The 17,951-nt window shown below is 40.0% G+C and overlaps 1 protein-coding gene across 1 annotated transcript; it reads right to left on the bottom strand.

The window, feature by feature from the left end:
• Nucleotides 1-976: 976 nt before the first annotated feature.
• SLC4A1AP (solute carrier family 4 member 1 adaptor protein) lies at nt 977-17,705 on the bottom strand. Its single transcript, XM_062489231.1, has 14 exons — nt 17,181-17,705; nt 16,305-16,488; nt 15,503-15,625; nt 14,595-14,655; nt 13,616-13,755; nt 13,326-13,486; nt 12,706-12,775; nt 8,787-8,976; nt 7,501-7,612; nt 6,641-6,893; nt 5,800-5,874; nt 4,725-4,795; nt 2,509-2,581; nt 977-1,322 (listed from the first exon to the last, which is right to left on the bottom strand). The coding sequence occupies exons 1-14, from the start codon at nt 17,703-17,705 to the stop codon at nt 1,273-1,275; spliced, it is 2,088 nt and encodes a 695-aa protein (XP_062345215.1). The 3' UTR covers nt 977-1,272.
• Between the last annotated feature and the right edge of the window lie 246 nt (nt 17,706-17,951).

Below are 17,951 nucleotides of genomic sequence, written 5' to 3'. Positions count from 1 at the left end.
TGGAACTGAACAAGACTCTGGGGAAGGGCTACAGCTGTGAAACTGATGAGGTCTAGCATTTTTAACAGAGGCAACAGCCTTTCCTTGGATTACATAAAGATATGCCTCTACCAGAAGCAGGAAGCTTTAGGCTGCCCATCCTGGTGTGCAGATGCAGTCAAAACCCTGCTACATATGCTGAAGATAACAGGCAGAAAGATGCAGTTTTGTAGCTTGAGCCTGTTAAGTAAGGAGTTGTATGGTTATCCCTTCACCCCAGCTTCTGATGTGCCCTCCTGTGATTTGTCCTTGAGGATGCAGCCACTGGCTGGTGGAAGCACCCCAAAGGATGTATGTCCCTGATTTGCAAGACTGTCATTTCTACAGTTTTCCTTGCTCCTGTATAGTTGTGCCTACAGCTATTTAAACCCTCACACATCCTGCATGACCTTACCTTTACCACAGCACAGGCTCTGGGGCAATCCTGAGTCACCCCGGGGATTGCTCCAGACAAAGACTATTTACCAGGCACGCCTTGAACTGCACTAAGATGGTACTTTGCTCATGTTGTAACACAAGAAGAGGCTCCAGTATAGACTTTTGCAGGATATCCTTCCATCTGTTTTTTCTGTTACCCCTGACTCAAACGGTGCGAGCCTCTTCAGTTCTTTGGCATTTCTGGACCCTTATAACACTGTACACTCACCACCATTTCCTGTCCACTCCATACCAGGTATTCCAACAACTGTACGAGGGAGAAATGAAAACATTTTTCTTTTCAAAATGTAAGGGTTTTTTTTCCATAGGAAAGGAAAAAAAAAAAACCCTCAAGTTTTAGGTTGTGTTTACCATGACAGTATTTTGAAACAGCAGCCACAGAAACAAACCAATAGTGTTTCTTATTTTAATTGCATAAACCCAATATGAATAAATTTTATTAAGCCTGCAAGTATACAGAGGTGTATTCTTTTAATATTTTTTTTTTGCTTTTAATTTACAAAAGGAAAAATGAGCTTATGGTTTCAAGCCAAATAAAAAATACCAAACAGCCAAACAAACAAGGCTAAAAGTAAAAGAAGAGGCAGAAGAATGGGCTTTTACTTTTTTAAAAGTATCTGGAAGACAAAACAGAGGACACACAGGGAGAGCTAAGAGCCAGAGCAGCTGCTGATGCCCTTGAATTTAAACAGCATCTGAAAATACAAATCTATTTTCTGTCACCTAACGTGTAGTGAAAGAGTCCAAAACAGAGCAGTCCTTCAAGCCTCAGATGTACTCTGGGGCACTGGAAGCTTAGTAGCCGTATTTTTCATTGAGATGAGTCTTGCCATCACCACTTTGACCTAATGGACAGAGAGGAAGAGTTGCATTATTCGTTTTACCCCTCACCTAAGAGAAATGTGTACCCCCGTATGAAATAGTCTCTAAGTAGCACCAGCCATACAAGCACAGAGGATAAAAAGTCAGACTACATATTGCAATGTGTCTTTTGATTTACACTTACAATTAATTTCAATTTTCCTAACAGTGTTAAGATTACATCAGATACTCCTATTTTTGTGGCTGTTCTGTTTGGTTTTTTTTCCTGGAGTCCTCATAAAGCCATCTTAGAAAGAACTTTTGACTATTTATTGTCAGGCAGAGCAAAAAAACACAGCTCCCTCTTATGGACACAGTTTGCTGAACTATCCCATATCAGACTTTGCAGTTTTCTGATCCAGTGGGTTCATATGTCAGAGATGTGTAGTCTTTTCACTGAAGGCGATTAACCGGATTACAGTTTTCTTCACTGAAATTTACTCTTATTTCTGTAACCTTGCAACAGCCTTACAGAAATTATAGTAATTTATCTATCAAGTGAAGGCTAAGCTTTGAACTTACTCTGACAAACTCAATGCTATAGATTAGTTTTCTATTTTAGAGGAACTGAACATTCATTACCGTGTTTAAAAATAACTGCACCTAGCTAAAAACACTCTGGAAGTAAAGATAAAAAATTATCCAAGTTTAACATACGTTGGATGAATGCATCAATTATTCAGTGCCTTCACTGAAGCATGATCAAGATTTTTCTTTGAAACAGCTGACCAGGTGTTTGTATTTCAATGATTTTTGCAAAAAACTGCAAAGAAGCATTTTTCAATTTCACAGACTTCTGTGAAAACTGAGAACACTAACATTGCTGGAGCATTTATCCCTAGGGAAGGTTTGAGCCTGTTTTTCAACTAGGCTATCATACCAACCACATGTGAATGCAGTTAGCTCTCTCAGGTGTTACAAAACTGAAAAACAAACTTCAGGTGTATCTCTCCATTGTCATGAAGCTGCTACAGATATGGTCTACATTTTACTGCAAGACTTGCACGGCCATACAACAAACATGGGGCATAACATGCCACAAAACATCAGATTCTTGGTAAACTAACTCCTGAATTAGCTTTTTCTCAAGGACTTACAAGGACATCCTGATGACTTAAGAAGATTGCTGCATTATGAGACTAAAACCAGTAAGGGAATGGTTGATAATACCTGCAGGAGGGATCCATATGCAGTAGTCTGGGTCATCATCTGGGTACTGTGAGGAAAAAAAAGGCTGTTGGGCCTGCAAAGAGAGGAAAAATTTTTTAAGGTGCTGTACCCCTCCACCAGTGTGTCACAGCCACTAAATCCCTCACTAATTCAGAGACAAATAATGAGAGGTGAGGGTTATTTCTACAAGAGTCAGGGATGAAAATGGTAATACGGAAGAAAGATCAAACCCTCAAATAGATTCAGCTCATTTCCATTAGAGTCACAGACTAACAAAAATGCTGTTTAGAAGGGACCTCTGGAGGTCATCCAGTCCAATTTCCCCCTCAAAAGAGAACCTGTCCATTTCTGAACAGTTTAATCCTAATGTTTGGGGGTGTCATTTGACATAGAATTTCTTGATGCAGGGAAAAGCTTTAGAGCAGGATTTTCACGTTTTACTGATTTCCATGCACAATACCACTGAAAACTTTGGGTTTAAGGTGACTTTGAAACTGGACTTTATAAAAGTTGAGGTGTTATATAAGGATAACTTAGTTTTCAAAAAGAAAAGAAGAACACTCCTCGTTTTCAGGTCTCGCTGGCATATTCAAACGTTACAGAAAACCACAACAGGTCACTTGCAATGCAGTTGTTGACACAGCAGTATCTTTTTCCCCCTAGATTTTTTAAGTTTTGCCACATCAGCATCATTTTCTCAACAACTTCTGTTTTCAACAATTGCAGGTTAAAAAAATTCTACAACTGTAGAGTGCAAGACTTAAGAGCTCAAAATAATGCCAAGTTACTCAGCACTGATTTGCATTACTCTGTAGGGTCATTACAGTCTCAAGATGTGCAGTTGTAAAAAAATTTCATTCCCTCAATAACTTTCCTTCCCCAAATTAACAACTAAAATGACTCTTTTAGAAAACTAATGTTTTCCAAAACATTAGACTGCAGAGTTGTACAGCTTTTTAATATGGGTTGAGAACAATTACTTGAAAATTGTTTTTCCAGTTTTCCATAATTCAAAGTTATTGAAATACCAAAAAAAAAAAAAAGACTTCTGGTTGATACTTTCCATGCAAGATTTGAGCCCAAAGGCAGAGACAGCATGTGGAAAAATTGATTTGTGATGGGAGAAAGAATACATCTAAGCCATCTGGCATTTGGAGAATGCTCAGTGTTAGAGCAAACTCTCTGCTGATGAGAGGTGCTGACTTGACTGCCTCAGCATGAAAAACTGCCTTGTCCTCCCATATTCATAAAAGTGGTAAAACTTGAGCTTTACCAGTATAAATAAACTCTCAATTTCTTCAGCATCTTTAGCAAGGCCAGCAACAAAAGACAGTTCTGAGGACTGTGCCTACCCAATCCCTGGGTCCTCTGCCAAGACTAACAAAGCAGCAGTCAGCACACACAGGATGCAGGGATCTGAGGTTCAGAAAGTGCTGCAGGGCTAAAATTAGATTCTCTCCACAAATAAACTGTCCCAGTGGTCAGGACTCATGGTCCACCAAGTACAGTCATCTCCTCTGATGGCAGTCAGAAGGGTGGAATGCCCTCTAAAGGAAGAGCCTCACACTGATCATTAGGCTGTCAGAGAAGATCCTTCCCAGCTCCAGGAAGGTAACAACTGACTGAGTCCCAAAATGTGCAAAGCTCACATACCTTGTATTTTAATACAAATCTTATGCACAGGAGAAACATTATCTGGTACAACCACTCAAATTTAGTAATAACTTGGTTGCAGAAGACATTAATCTCTCAAACTCATCTCTTTCACATCCTACAGAGAAGGATGATGTTTGAGACAGAGTACCTGCAGCTTTAGTACAGCGTGTTCTGTGTCAGCCAGTATGTATTCCCCAGGCTACTCTCCAAGGAAAGCTTTGCAATGACATTCCAAATCCAGGAGAGCATTTATGTTCTACCACACTTGTGATACAGGAGAAGCAGCAATTAGTAACTGCCAAGTGAAAAGGTGAAAAAAGTAACTTTTGTGATTGACCAGAGAGCCTCTAGCATGCCTGAAATGCTGTGCTTTACCTTTTCATTGGAGAACTCAAAAATCAGTGTTTAATGGCAGTGTATAGTTCTACATTTGGGTCTTAGTCAGCAGAGAAGCACTACTGCCACCAAGTTAGACTCCATCAACTTGTTACTATTTCACTAAAAAAGAGCCTAGAAATGAATTCCTCTTTAGCTGCAGGAGTCATGGTGTTGTAACTGACCTTGCTTGAGCTAGTGGTTTTCTTAACTTTCTCAGATGTCTCTTCACGATCCTTATTTACTACCTTGGATGCTGGGAAGAAAGAAGAATTGTTTTATGACACAGTGACAAATGACCAATTCTACGGAAAAAAAATTTATAGAAAGCTCACATAAAAATTAATACATCCATAAGGAAATCCAAGATATCTCACTCCAATCCATACTTGAGAATAATGCTGCTGAACATCTTATTGATTTTCCTAGATTTAATTTATGTTAAATGGCCTGTCATTCATGTAACTGAATGCAGTTTAAAAAGATGCTCTATTAGTGATTCAGTAATATTAACTTTAGTTAATGGCAGATGTTTATTTTCTAAAGGACACTTTCAATCTGTAATCACTGCAGTGATTGGTTTAGAAAGGAAGGAGTAGGAAAGGTGCAGGACCAATTTCCTTTTTAAACAAACAAACACCAAACTTTAGAGTTGATGGGTAGAAAGAATTCCTTGTTTTTCTGCCACTTGGTGTTTGAAATATTGATACTCTCATGGCTCTCTATGGGTGAGATGATGAGGACAGATTCTAAGGAGCCGGAGTAATGAAAAAATAGAAAGGTCATAAAAATCTCCTCCATGTACACCGAACATTCTTAATTTTGAAGATCTGATTTTTTGTGCATACATGCAGAGGCATCATCTAGGTCACCAGCAGATTATTACCTAATTTTATGTAGCATTTGTCACTTTATAAAAGGAAGTTTTGTCCTTCTGTTGTGTTAAGAGCTAGTGCAAGAGAATAACGGAGGAAAAACAATCATCATATTTTCCTAATTTAATTCTCCTTCTCACACTGATTTTTTTTGAAACAAAAGATCTCTAAACAGTCAATGACTATGAAAAGCAAGGACAGTGAAAGTGCCCAGTCTTTACCATACACTTATGACTTACCAAGAAAAACACAATCCTTCATTTCAATTCTAGATTCTTTAGGGTCTAGATTAGGCTCAGTTTCCTTTGGCCCACATAAAACAGTAAGTCCTTTAGTCAGTTTCTAAACCCCCATACTATTACAAAATCTTTATTGTACTGTTCACCTTGAGATTTTTCTTGTGAGAGTCCCATCTGAGATTCATTCCTCAGTACCTTTGGTTCAGGCAGAAAATCAACCCCTGTAACACAAAAAAGGAAGAGCTTAGTGGGCACTGCAGTAAGTCTGAAGAGCAGAGTGCATCCCTGAGATAAAGCACAAAAGGGAACTCTTTGCTACGTTTGTCTCAGGAAGAACTCTTCTCTCAAAAGTCTTACAAATTATTTAATCCACCAAGTGTCCATTGCAATACAGTAAGAAAAAAAATCTGTGATCTGCTATAACACTTTTCAACAGCAACATATCCAGCATTAAGCCAAAAAGCTAGAACTAGCTTTCTGTTATCAAACATTGTTCACTGAGAAACATCATTACTGTGTTTTCAAATGCATCAGGCTGATACAAAAACGGAGGGATTGGAGATACCTCAAAGGCACCTTTTCATTACCACTTCTGAAAGTGCTCTTCCTCCTTACAAATGGATCTCAAGTTTTGCACAGACATTTGTTCTCTTGTTATGTCACTTTTACTGCCAGCAGAATGTTGCAGTTGTTTTCATTTGAACAATCAATTTAATGGAAACAGGGCTTATCAAAAGGACTTCCTTATATGCAGGAGATTTATTCACCAAAAAGCATGAAAAACTGACTGCTAAGCAGAGTTTCAACTAGAACCATGTGAGACTCAGCTGCTGCCACACAGACTCTGGACTCACAGCAAAAAAACTACGGAAAATAAACAGCCTGGAGAACCTGTGACTCAAACATTTGATTCACCCAGCTGTTAAAAGTTCAGCAGTAATAGACTTATCTTCATTACTGAAAAAAAAATCAGAAACAACAGTTTACCATCCTGAAGGGATTCTAGATTTTTGTTATTGCAAGGAGATCCATCAGGAACATGAGTGTCTTTCCCTGTTTCTTTCTCTATTGTCATTTTCATTTCCAGGTTTGACACTCTGCTGTTTACTGCATCTGCATCTTGCTGCTCTTCAATTTCTTCCTCCTCCTCCTCCTCCTCCTCCTCCTCCTCCTCTTCTGGTCCATCATCTTTTGTTTTGAACAAGCTTTCAGGGATGTCTGGACGTTTAACAGGCAACTTCTGGAAGACAAAGACTTGGGCATCAGTGCCAAGACAGAGGCAGATGTCACAGATACTCATTACAGGAGAAAGCACACACACTGCTGTCAGAGACAGCTGGTAAGGAAACATGCTCAGGATGACAAATAGTTAGGGTTTAAGGAAAAGCTATTAGTAGAGATGGAAGATGAAAAAACACACCCAGTCCATAAACAAGGAGTGCAGTCTTTTCACAAGAGGGACACTGGAAACTGAATCAATCACAGATATCATCTTGGCTATGAAGATGGAGAGAAACAAGGAAAGGACTGGCTGCTGAGGCAGAGCACTGGTTTGGCCTCGTGTCCCCAGACTGCCTCTGTTGAATCCACTGCCTTTTGACCACAGGTGTGCCCCAGGAAACTGGCTGTACAAGGCCATGGAATGGCAACTGCTGGCAGCAAATGACATCCAAGAGCCCCGGCTCGTTGCCCATGCACCTTCCACTGCCACAGGCTGCATCTCCATGCATGTTCTCACATGTTTCCATGCATGGGAGAAAACACAGCTGCCACCTACAGCCTCCACAGCCTGAGAAGGTGATCCCACAAACAGCCACTGACTTGCAACACTTACAAGTCCAACTTACCCCTAGACTTCCAGTTTTCAGTTTAAATTTGCTCCCTCCTTTCATTGCACCAAAGAGAGGCAGGTTCATCTTTTTAGGCTTGTTTTCTGTGTTCAGACTGTAACTCCCACCCCTAATAAAAATTAGACACAAAGGAAAACAGTACACTAAGTATCAAACAAATCTTATATATACAAATGCAAAAAAAAGGGAAAAAAAGGAAAAAAAAAGAAAAAAAGGAAGAAAAAAGAAAAAAAGGAAAAAAAAAGAAAAAAAGGAAAAAAAGAAAAAAGGAAAAAAGAAAAAAGAAAAAAGGAAAAAAAAAAGAAAAAAAAAAGAAAAAAAAGAAAAAAAAGAAAAAAAAAGAAAAAAAAGAAAAAAAAGAAAAAAAAGAAAAAAAAAGAAAAAAAAAAAGAAAAAAAAAGAAAAAAAAAGAAAAAAGAAAAAAAAAGAAAAAAAAAGAAAAAAGAAAAAAAAAGAAAAAAAAAGAAAAAAAAAGAAAAAAAAAGAAAAAAAAAGAAAAAAAAAGAAAAAAAAAGAAAAAAAAAGAAAAAAAAAGAAAAAAAAAGAAAAAAAGGTCTGATCCTATGAGAAGTAGATATATAAAAATCCTTTTATTTCTCTCCCACTTGCAGCATCCAAGGAGGTTGCTGCAAGAGATGACTCCTCTATCCTACATATATATTGTAGGATTCAGACACAGGCCATAACAGGTAGCGAAAAATAAACAAGGAAAAACCTTCTGTATCACCTAGACTCCTTTAAATCCAACAGCATACATGCACACATATCTATATACAAAACCACACTTGGGAGGCCAAACCTTAATTTAAATGAATTAGGTAATTAACCTGTAATCAAGCTGCCACTAGTAAATGATGAACCCAGCACACACCCTCTCAGACTGCAGTGGTGCTGCTAGGCAGTAGCTGAATAGCCACTACATTTGACTTCCAAATACATTTCACAGAGTGAAAGTGGGTTTCATGTTGTACATAATATCTGAAAAAATTCAGTTCCTTTTGGATGCACATGGGAAAAACCTAAAGAAGCTAACACTCTGCTTCCATTCCCTTACCCATGTCATCCTGCCAGCTTGGGCTGGTCTCACTCCAGTGTTGTGCATTTCCCTCAGCCATGGATGCTGCAATAGCCCAAGGCACAGCAGCTCCTTAGAGATGAGCCAGGTAGTCTGGAAGGCTGTCCTGCTTTTGTGATTGGAAAGCTGCCTATTTACTGGGCTTGCACAACTGCCCATGGATAAATAAAGGGAAAAGTAATTGTTTTATGCTTTCAGTAAGACTTACTGGGGCTTCAGCTCAGGCAGTTCTGCAGGCTTGACAAGCTTTATTAACCCTTTCAGCCTCTGCTGCTCTTTCTTCAGTTCAAAAGACCGCAAGTGAAGTTTCTTTCGTGCCACGCTGTCTAATGTGCATCCTGATTTTATTTCTGTCATGAATTCATCCAAAGAATCTTGAGCTGCTGGATGGGACTGGACTAGGCAAGAAAAAGGGAAGAAATGTAATGTTATGGTGGGGAGGTAACTGTAATCATCAGGTCCTGCCCTTACAGAATAAGGTACATAGGAACAACTATCCTCTCTGCGAGTTTCTGTTGAACTGTGAAATAATGGAGGCTGTTAGGCCTGGAAAGACGAAAGCATTTCTCCTAACAAAAGCCTGAAGGTAAACTTTAATTCACTTACCTAAAAAAGCCTCTCTTAAAATGGAATGTTTCTTTTTGAGTGCTATTCCTGGTTGCTCGTCTCACTTCTAGATCTGCTCTCCCTAAAAAAGTGGCTTAAGGGTTTTTTTGTTGTCACAAACTAAAATAATCCCAGCCACATAAAAATCCCCACCACTGCATAGGGAATCCAGTTTTGACTTTCCTGGAATGTTTATGCCATAACACTTGAAAAGTTCAAAATCCATCAGTGCTGCCTTCTATCCCTGAGAGAGTGTATACAAACCAAATTTCATGCCAGTCACATAGAACTTACCTTTGTTTTGACCAGATTTTCTGCAAGAAAACTGATTTGAACTTGAAAAAGAGTAATGACAGTCTTCTACCCCACCCAATTTCAAAATATTAACAATACTGTGCATATTTGACTAATTCAAATAAAACTCAGCAGGTAAATTGAAATCTCTAATGACTAAGAAAAAATGAATACAGACTTCTAATATCTGGATTTAAAATAACCAATGCCTTTCTTTGGCTTGAACAGTGTTTCAGAAGTTGTTACATGGCAGTCAAAAATAACCTGGTGGCAATAAAGAAAAATGTTCTTCTGAGAATTTTAACAAGCCTTTTGACAGATAGTTTTCTGCCTTTTAATATTAAATGAAAAGTGGCAAATCCAACATGTATTTTCTACCTTTTAAGTGTTTTTGTATCTATGCACAAGCGTAATTATTTGGTCAATGAGTTATTTTCAGTTCAGCTTGAACTAATTAAGTAGCACTTGAAATTTGAAATGCATACAAATAATACAGACTAAGTTGTCCTAAAGAGTACATATTTGAGCAGTTTTACAAGACTTAAATAATTAGAGGAAAGTCTAATAAGACTCATACTTACAAATGGATTCAATTGAAAAGGACATTTCTCATGTAAAACAAAACAGTTTACCATTTGAAAAGACACAAAAGCTGTAACAGTAACTGTTCAAAGATATACAGAATTAACAGGCTTCAAAAGATAAGAAACAGTTGTAGTATCCACCTCCCTGTAAGCATAAATGATGACAAAACATGTCATAAAAGAAATTCTGATAGAAATACTCTTTTTTTCATCACAACTATTCATATGAACCAAGATAAAAACCAACAATGAAGAGGTATTGTTAACAATGTCTGAACCTCCTTGCAGGCAGGAGCTGAGCAGAATGATAATTTGATTTAAACATCAAATTATAAAGACGTGGCTCGGTGAGTAGTCATATTCTTCAAAACAATTAAAGCTCCACAATTAAATTCAGAGCTCGCTGCTGTACTGCAGAGCACTGCAAGTGCTTCAGTCAGTGACTGATGCTGAGGGAGTCACATCACCCATTCTTGCAAATTGAATTCCCTGCTTGATCCCACCAACAGTGCCTAATACCAGCTAATTCAGCTTGCAGTGTTACAGTTAGCATTCCCTATCTGTTGCAGCAGTTTTCTACACTACTGAAGTAAAATCTGACATTACTAGGAAGGTGAATCAATCACGTCTATTATACTTTATATCCCAGTGACAAAAAGCTACAGGGCTATTTACTGCACCATCAACTTATTGATATTTTTCCTGAACAGGCAACCAAAAATGAGACTGAAGAGCTCCATATATTTGATCTGCATTCAGCAGCATCAGTGAATGAGTGATACCAAGTCAGTCCAACAGTAATTAATTTTGAAGAACCCCAGGGAACAATTTGTGAACTTCTCCTGAGACTTTTTTAGATAACTACTTAATTTCTCCAAGTGCTTGGGTAAGAGGTGTAGCAATTTAGCCTGTCATTCACTCACTGGTGCCTCTACACTCTTGTCTTTAGGTTACAAATAATCATTTAGAGCAAACAAAAGTGCATTAAGGTTTCAGAACTGTACAGAATGCAACAGTTTTGCTGGACAGCTCATGACATTGGTAAGAATGGTCCATGGCCAATTACCCTGCTCCTGGCTTTATCAATATCTGTGATTCACCTAAAGCATTCAAAAGAGAAAACACAAGGACCTAGAAAAGACCCAAACAAACCAGCTGACTGATGTAATATTTGCTATGTTTGTTTCACCCTGGCCTAGTTCTAGGGAATTCCCATCCAATACTGAATGATTCTGTACTTCAGCAAGTGCTGAGACTGCACTTTTTTTCAAGGCTCTAAACAAGCTGTGTAACCACCTTAAACTTACAAAAACGTGTATTGGGATTGCATGAGCAGGTTTTGGTGGGGAAGAGTCCTACAGCACTGTATGGTGGTAGCAGAAGTATAAGGATGAACTGACCCTCCCTCTACCCAGTGTCTACTACAATATAATTCAACAGTCTTGTTGAGAAATAGTATCAGTAGAAACAAAGGTATCAGAACATATGAAAGCTTGGAATTACACCTCTCAGACAATCTAAACATTAGCTTCTTTTGTTGGTCAATTGCTAATTACTTATCAAAAGAATAAGGCTGAAAACAACTCCTTCAAACACACTGAACATTAGTTAGAATACCTGGTGGAATGGTACTGCTTTTTGAACAGGGATCTGATATGATATAATCAGTCACCAACAAAAATGTTGATATAAATGAGTTTTGGTGTAGAGCTGAATAACTAGAAAGAAATACAGCCATGTAATGCACAGAAGATAGGCCAGCTGTCACACTGCTACTAGGCTTCTTGGAGAGAAACTTCTGACAAACCAATGGTGCAGCCTTTATTAATGCCAGCTCTGTTAAAAAGGATTTTGTGTGAACAACCAGCCTAAAGGCATATCCTTCCCACCTTCCTTTTACTCCATGAGACATCACAAGTAACAGAAAGCAAAATGCAGCCACTGGTATTTGCATTTAAACATAACTCACTAAAAGATGCCATCACTGGTCTGGAAAGGCTCTGCCTTCAGAAGCAAAGGCATAATCCTAGAACCTGAATGGCATCCTTGTGTACTGGCATGTTCACTGTACATATGGGTTAAGTGTCAACTGCTTTGTCTCCACATTTCTCTCTTCCTACCTTTCCTCCTTTATACAGTGTGTTTACAATGAATAATGACAGACGTGAAATAAAATATATTACATTTTCTGTGAGTTTTTTTCTCCTCCCCTTATATATGTTTTCTGAGGGAGTGGAAAAAACAATGTTCCTCAAACTGGGTCACTTTCAGCAATATGGGCAGATAAACAGTGATTATACTCACAGTTATAAACAGTGATAATACTCACCCTCTCAGAACTCCAGGAGCCTGTACACTTGCCAGCTTACTTTAACTTAGATGTTGCTTGCTTTGGAAAAAGCTGCATCCATTAGCAAGTGACATAAACAGAGTACATAAACTATTGGGCGAGGACTGTAAGAATTCTCTCGTGGTAACTCAGAGACCTGCCAACCTTCCTAACCCTTTGTGAAAAGTGGACACTGAAAAAAAAAAAAAAACACCAAACCCCAAATCTTTGAAAAGAGAAATCCCTAAGATATTTTTCAACTCTGTATTTTTCTTTATGGAAACCACTGTGATCAAATAAGCTTCACGCCTTACCTTTTCCTGAAACCTTCAGCTTCTCTGTTATCTCAGAAAGCTCATTTTCTGCTTCTTTTAGCTTTGTGACCTATGAGAGAACAACATGCTTAGAAGACTTTACCTTGTTAAAATCTCATTTTAACAGTTACTCAAGTATCCTATCGAATTACTTCCACTTTTCTACTTCTGAGCTACGACCAGGATTTCCTGGGCTGAAAAAAATTAGAAGTCTAGATTGTTCCTAAACAACTTATTCATTTATTGACAGAGAAAATGATTTCAACCATTTCTGAAACACAGCAGTATGCATAATTCTTCTACAGCAGTGTTATACCACCACTGAACCCTCCAAGCCTTCCTATCCCTCACACCCTATTGTCCTCGTAGGACTTATTGTTGTTGTATGCCTGTCAATCCAGGATTCTTATTCTTTGAAGCAGAATGAGATATTTCTTTGGGATGTGTCCTGTGGACTTAAAAGCTTGGAATTATCTTCCATTGATTTAAAACTAATTTAAAAGTATCCTGTTCTGGCATTTCCTTCATCCACTGCCATGATCCACTAAGATTTCTTCTTAGTCATAATATAATACAGGCATGAGAGAGTAACCTTGACATGTTATAATAATTATTCTTACCAGAGAGTCATAAGTCTCTGGTTTTTCTTCTATTTTACCAGCTTTCTTCATTCTGTTCAGTCTTTTCTTTTCCACAGCACCAGTTCGATCAAGGAAGGTGTCGTCATCACTGTCATAAAAATCCTCATCTTCCCAGTTCTTTGATTTCCTTTTTCGGGATACTGAGAAAGGCACAGGAGAAGGCAAGAAACAAAATCAGTTTCATACCACTCAGCAATAAAGCAAATTCAAGATAGAAATCTCAAATAAATCCCTAATTTAGGGCATTTAGAATGATCACAGTTATTCACCTGCTTCTTGTCTCAGTACTCCTCGAGCATCAAGCAGCCTGCAAGCTTCCAGTGCACATTGTATCATTGCTTCCTTCTTCTTTCCCGAATGGAGAACCTCTGCCACCAGCTGCTTCCCTGATGCATCATCCACAGGCAACCTGTTCAATTTGAAGGATCAGACAACAGCTCATATACAGCTTTTCACGGATGCTACTCAGATATTTTACAATGGCATTGCCATTTCATTTTTAATTTTTTTTGTGTCAAATATTTCCACTTTTCATTTCATATAGAACCAATCATCATTTGCTAATCATGCAAGTCAGTTTGCATGTCACTGGTTCAAACAATAATTTTTCCTCTATTTATTCCATTAGAAATACAGGAAGTTAAAAGGCTAAACGTCAACCCCTAAATCCTTTTAAGTACAAGTATCTTGTATCCATACCATATGAGTAACAAATAGCTCCCATGATGAAGCAAAGGATTTTTAAGCAGTACAATCATTACCATGTTGAAAACTGTTGACTAAATTTCCACCTCACCTTCTCCTGCCTTATAAAAGAATTACATTAATGGCTTCTAGCAGGAACCCCTCAAAAACTGTCTTATAGCATACAGGAACTGAAATTAGGCACACAGTAGAATTAAGCTTAGGGGTTTTTTTTATCTTTCTCATTAGGAATTGAAAAAAACATGGTTTCCTCATTTCTTCTCTTGTATTTCAATTTCACATATTGCTCAAAACAAGAGGAGTTGAAAGACTCTTGCTTTCCAAATTTTCATCCCCTTGGAAAATCAAATCCTGTAAGAACAAAAACAGAGCGCAGACACTGAACCAGGCACTGATCCTTGAACTCCTGTCTCAGTATCAGGCCTTAAGTCTAAATCTAGCTGGCTTCCTTGCCAAGTGTGACACAAGAAATAATTCCTTCAGCTTTTTTTCGCAAATTCAGTGGTCAGCTTCCATGTACCAAAGGAACAGAGATGTACATACTTGATCCTGCACAGCCAGCTGTTGTGTCCACGATCATCATACTCATATTCCAACTCTTCTCCTAGAGAAGAAAAGAAAGTTGATGTAGTAACCAAAACTTAAATTAGCAGGAATAATCTTCACAGCAGAAAAGAATGTCATGGGACATTCTTCTGAATAAAAGGGATAACAAGCTCTTGTTACATTCCGTGATTTTGCCTAACTTGTTTTTTATTTTAAAGCCATAGGATCTTCAGTTGTTGTTACGCTGATTTGGTGTTTTTTCCAAAATCAAGGCTTTATCAGACCAAAAAAAAAATCTCTAAGTGGTCTGTTTAGGAACATGTATTTCAAAGAAAAAGCCCACCTCGCATGTATTAATGTAAATGACACTGAAGCAACAACAGTTTGCCATCTGAATTCATAGATACTGTTTGTCTTAAAGATTGCTTTTTCACTTTACCAAGTAAGTGAATATTCTCTAAGTTTCACTAGCAACCACTGAAACTTTAGACCACTTAATTATTGCCTTTTGTCTTTTTTAGATTTTCCCATTTACAGTTACGCACACAGCCATCTCCAAAGCAAACAGTCTGGACATTGAGGGGTTTTGATTTTTCCACATAGCTTCAAAGCATGGGTGAAGTTTTGAGTGTCACTCCAGAGGAATACAAGCTGTTCACTGCACTTTGGGAATTGGTAACTAAATCATATAAAATAGTGAGCCAAATTTTAATGAAAGACACCCAAAAGAAACCACCACAAATCCCCAACAAAACTTGATGAAACAAAAAATGTTACCTACAATGTAACAGAAAAGTTTTGCTCCCGCATGACACTATAAACCCCCCTGCAAAAATAAACAACAAAATAACACTTTGCTAAGTTAAAAAAAAATAGTAATTACATTTTACAAAAAAAAAAATTACCTTCTCTATCAAAAAAGCCCTGTAAGGCCTTCCTCGGATCTTTCATATAAAAGGCATCTTGAACATCCTGAAAATCAATGGCAATAGGGTTTTCTTCAACCTCATCCTCCTCAGCATCCTCACCTAGAAGACACAGAAGTCAAAAAAACCCCTGTGAAATATCAGAAAGAGAACACCAGTATATTTCATCTTTCATTAGTTTGAAAAAAGTAGCAGCTACATCATAAAATTACTTCCCTTACCTTTTTTATTCCTGTACAAAATTAAAAAAATATATTTTTTGCTATTAGTCATTCTAACATATGATTCAGTTTTGCAGATCAATGTCAGTTTCAGTACTTTCAAAGGTTTATGAGCTTATACATATTCGTGCAAAAAAACTCAACTCACTTTGTTGCAGAAAGCTCAGGAATTGTAATTTATCTAGCTCTCACATGTGGACTTCCTGTTTAAATGTAAAGGCAGCTATACTGCATAGGAGTCTCAAGCAGTTACATTTCAGCTCTTGGGCAAAAGTGTGGACATCATCACAGGAGCAAACCAAAGAGCATTAATTAAGCTCTAAGTTTCATGGCCTTTTATAGGCACGTGCAATTTACCCCCTCCTGTTTAAAAGGAACTCACTGGATGTTAGCTTGTCACATACCCCTCTTTGTAACAGCAAAAGGATTAACAAGTACTCAAAACCTGTGACTGGATCGTGACTTTTGGCAGGCAGTTGGAATATTAACCCTAATATTCAGTGAAAAAGGGCTTAGAGACCTTCTAATGCGTATCAGTCAATCAATGCACCATCACTTACCCATTCCCCACGAGCAGCTCAAATCACTGTTCTGACTCCTTTCATTTCTCTCCTCTTTCTCATCTTCCTCATCAGAATCCTCTCCCAACATTGTCTTTTCTAATTTTGCTTGCTGTTGCTTGCGTAGTGCCTTCAGTTCAGTCACAGTTAGTTCTGACTCAGACTCCTGGTCCTCTTTGGGTCCCTAAACCAAAACAGAAAATTAGCAAAAGTGCTTTTAAAAAAACCCAAACAAGTACTTCCAATACACATGCAAATTACATCTAATAACATAAACGCATCATTACACCACTCTTCAAGAAGTAGAATTATTTGACCATTACTTATAGCTTGCATACCAAAATGTGTTAGTTTAAACTGCATTTTCAAAAGCAGGGCACGGAAAACCAAGCACTATTGTGTACTAGCAGTCAGATCCATCTCACGTACAACTGTAATTAATAAGGCTAAAGGCAAAAATTCCCATCACAGCTACACGGGTGAATCTGAGGAATGAGCAGCTTCTGAAGTGGACAACACATGCTCTGCTGCCTAAGTCCCTACCAATAAACACTCCCCTTGTTCACAAAGAAATAATAGTTCTTTACTTACTGGGGCATCATATTGCCAGAGAAACATTTCTAATACATCACAGTGTTGGAGAGAAATGCTTTTTGCACTGACTCACTGCACACCAGCAGAAACCTGCAGCTCCACACCCCACTGCAGAGCAGGCAGCAGATACCCACAGCTCTTCTTCCAGTAAAACAACCATGGCAGCACTGGGCCACTTTCCCGAACCACCTCACACCTCAGGCAGTCACCCCCTGGAGACGGTAAAATTCCTGAGCCTGATCCGAGCCAGCCTTTACCACCCGAGCCCGAGCCCCGGCCCACCTGCAGGAGGAAGAGGCGGGAGCTGCCGCCGAAGCGCAGCCCGTGGCCCACCCGCACCCGGCAGTAGGTGCGGGGCGGGACCCGCGCCTTGTTGAGGAAGGTGCCGTGGGTGCTGCCCAGGTCGTACACGTAGAACCCGGCGGCATCGGCGCCGCCGGCGTCGTCGGGGGAGCAGCCGGCGCCGCGGTACTGCAGCACGGCGTGGTGCCGCGACACCGACGGGTGCTCCAGGGACAGGGCGCAGCCGGGCAGCCGCCCCACCAGGAACCAGCTGCTGTCCTCCAGCCGCACGGAGCTCAGCAGCACGCCGCCCTTCAGCACCTCCAGCCCGTACCCGGAGCCGGCGGGCGGGCGGCTGCCCCACGGCGGCTCCTCGTAGCGCGGAGCGGGCGGCGCGGCGGCGGCACGGGGGGCTCCCGGCGGGCTGGGCCCCGGCTCGCCGGGCCCGGGGGCGGCGGGCAGCGGGCGGCTCGGGCGCTTGAAGGCGGCGGACTCGGCCTCCGCTGCCTCCGCTTCCTCCGCCATCTTCCCGGGTCCGTACCCGAACGGAGTCCTCCGGGGACGAGCGGCGCGGCGCTGCAGTGCCGGGGGTAGGGTGCAGCTCTCCGGGTCTCTCCCCTGCCGCCCAGCGCGGCCCGGGGCGGCGTGAGGGGCGAGTCAGGAAGGGCGGCGGCCGCGGGCGAGGCGGCGGAGGTGGCGGTGGGCGCTTCCCTCCCCGGGCTGGAGGAGCGCGGGTGGAGGGGGAGCCGCTCTCGGTGGCGGACCGGGATG

Source organism: Cinclus cinclus, chromosome 3, assembly GCF_963662255.1.
Source record: "Cinclus cinclus chromosome 3, bCinCin1.1, whole genome shotgun sequence".
NCBI classification, from domain to species: domain Eukaryota; kingdom Metazoa; phylum Chordata; class Aves; order Passeriformes; family Cinclidae; genus Cinclus; species Cinclus cinclus.
This window is presented reverse-complemented; position numbering and strand designations above follow the sequence as displayed.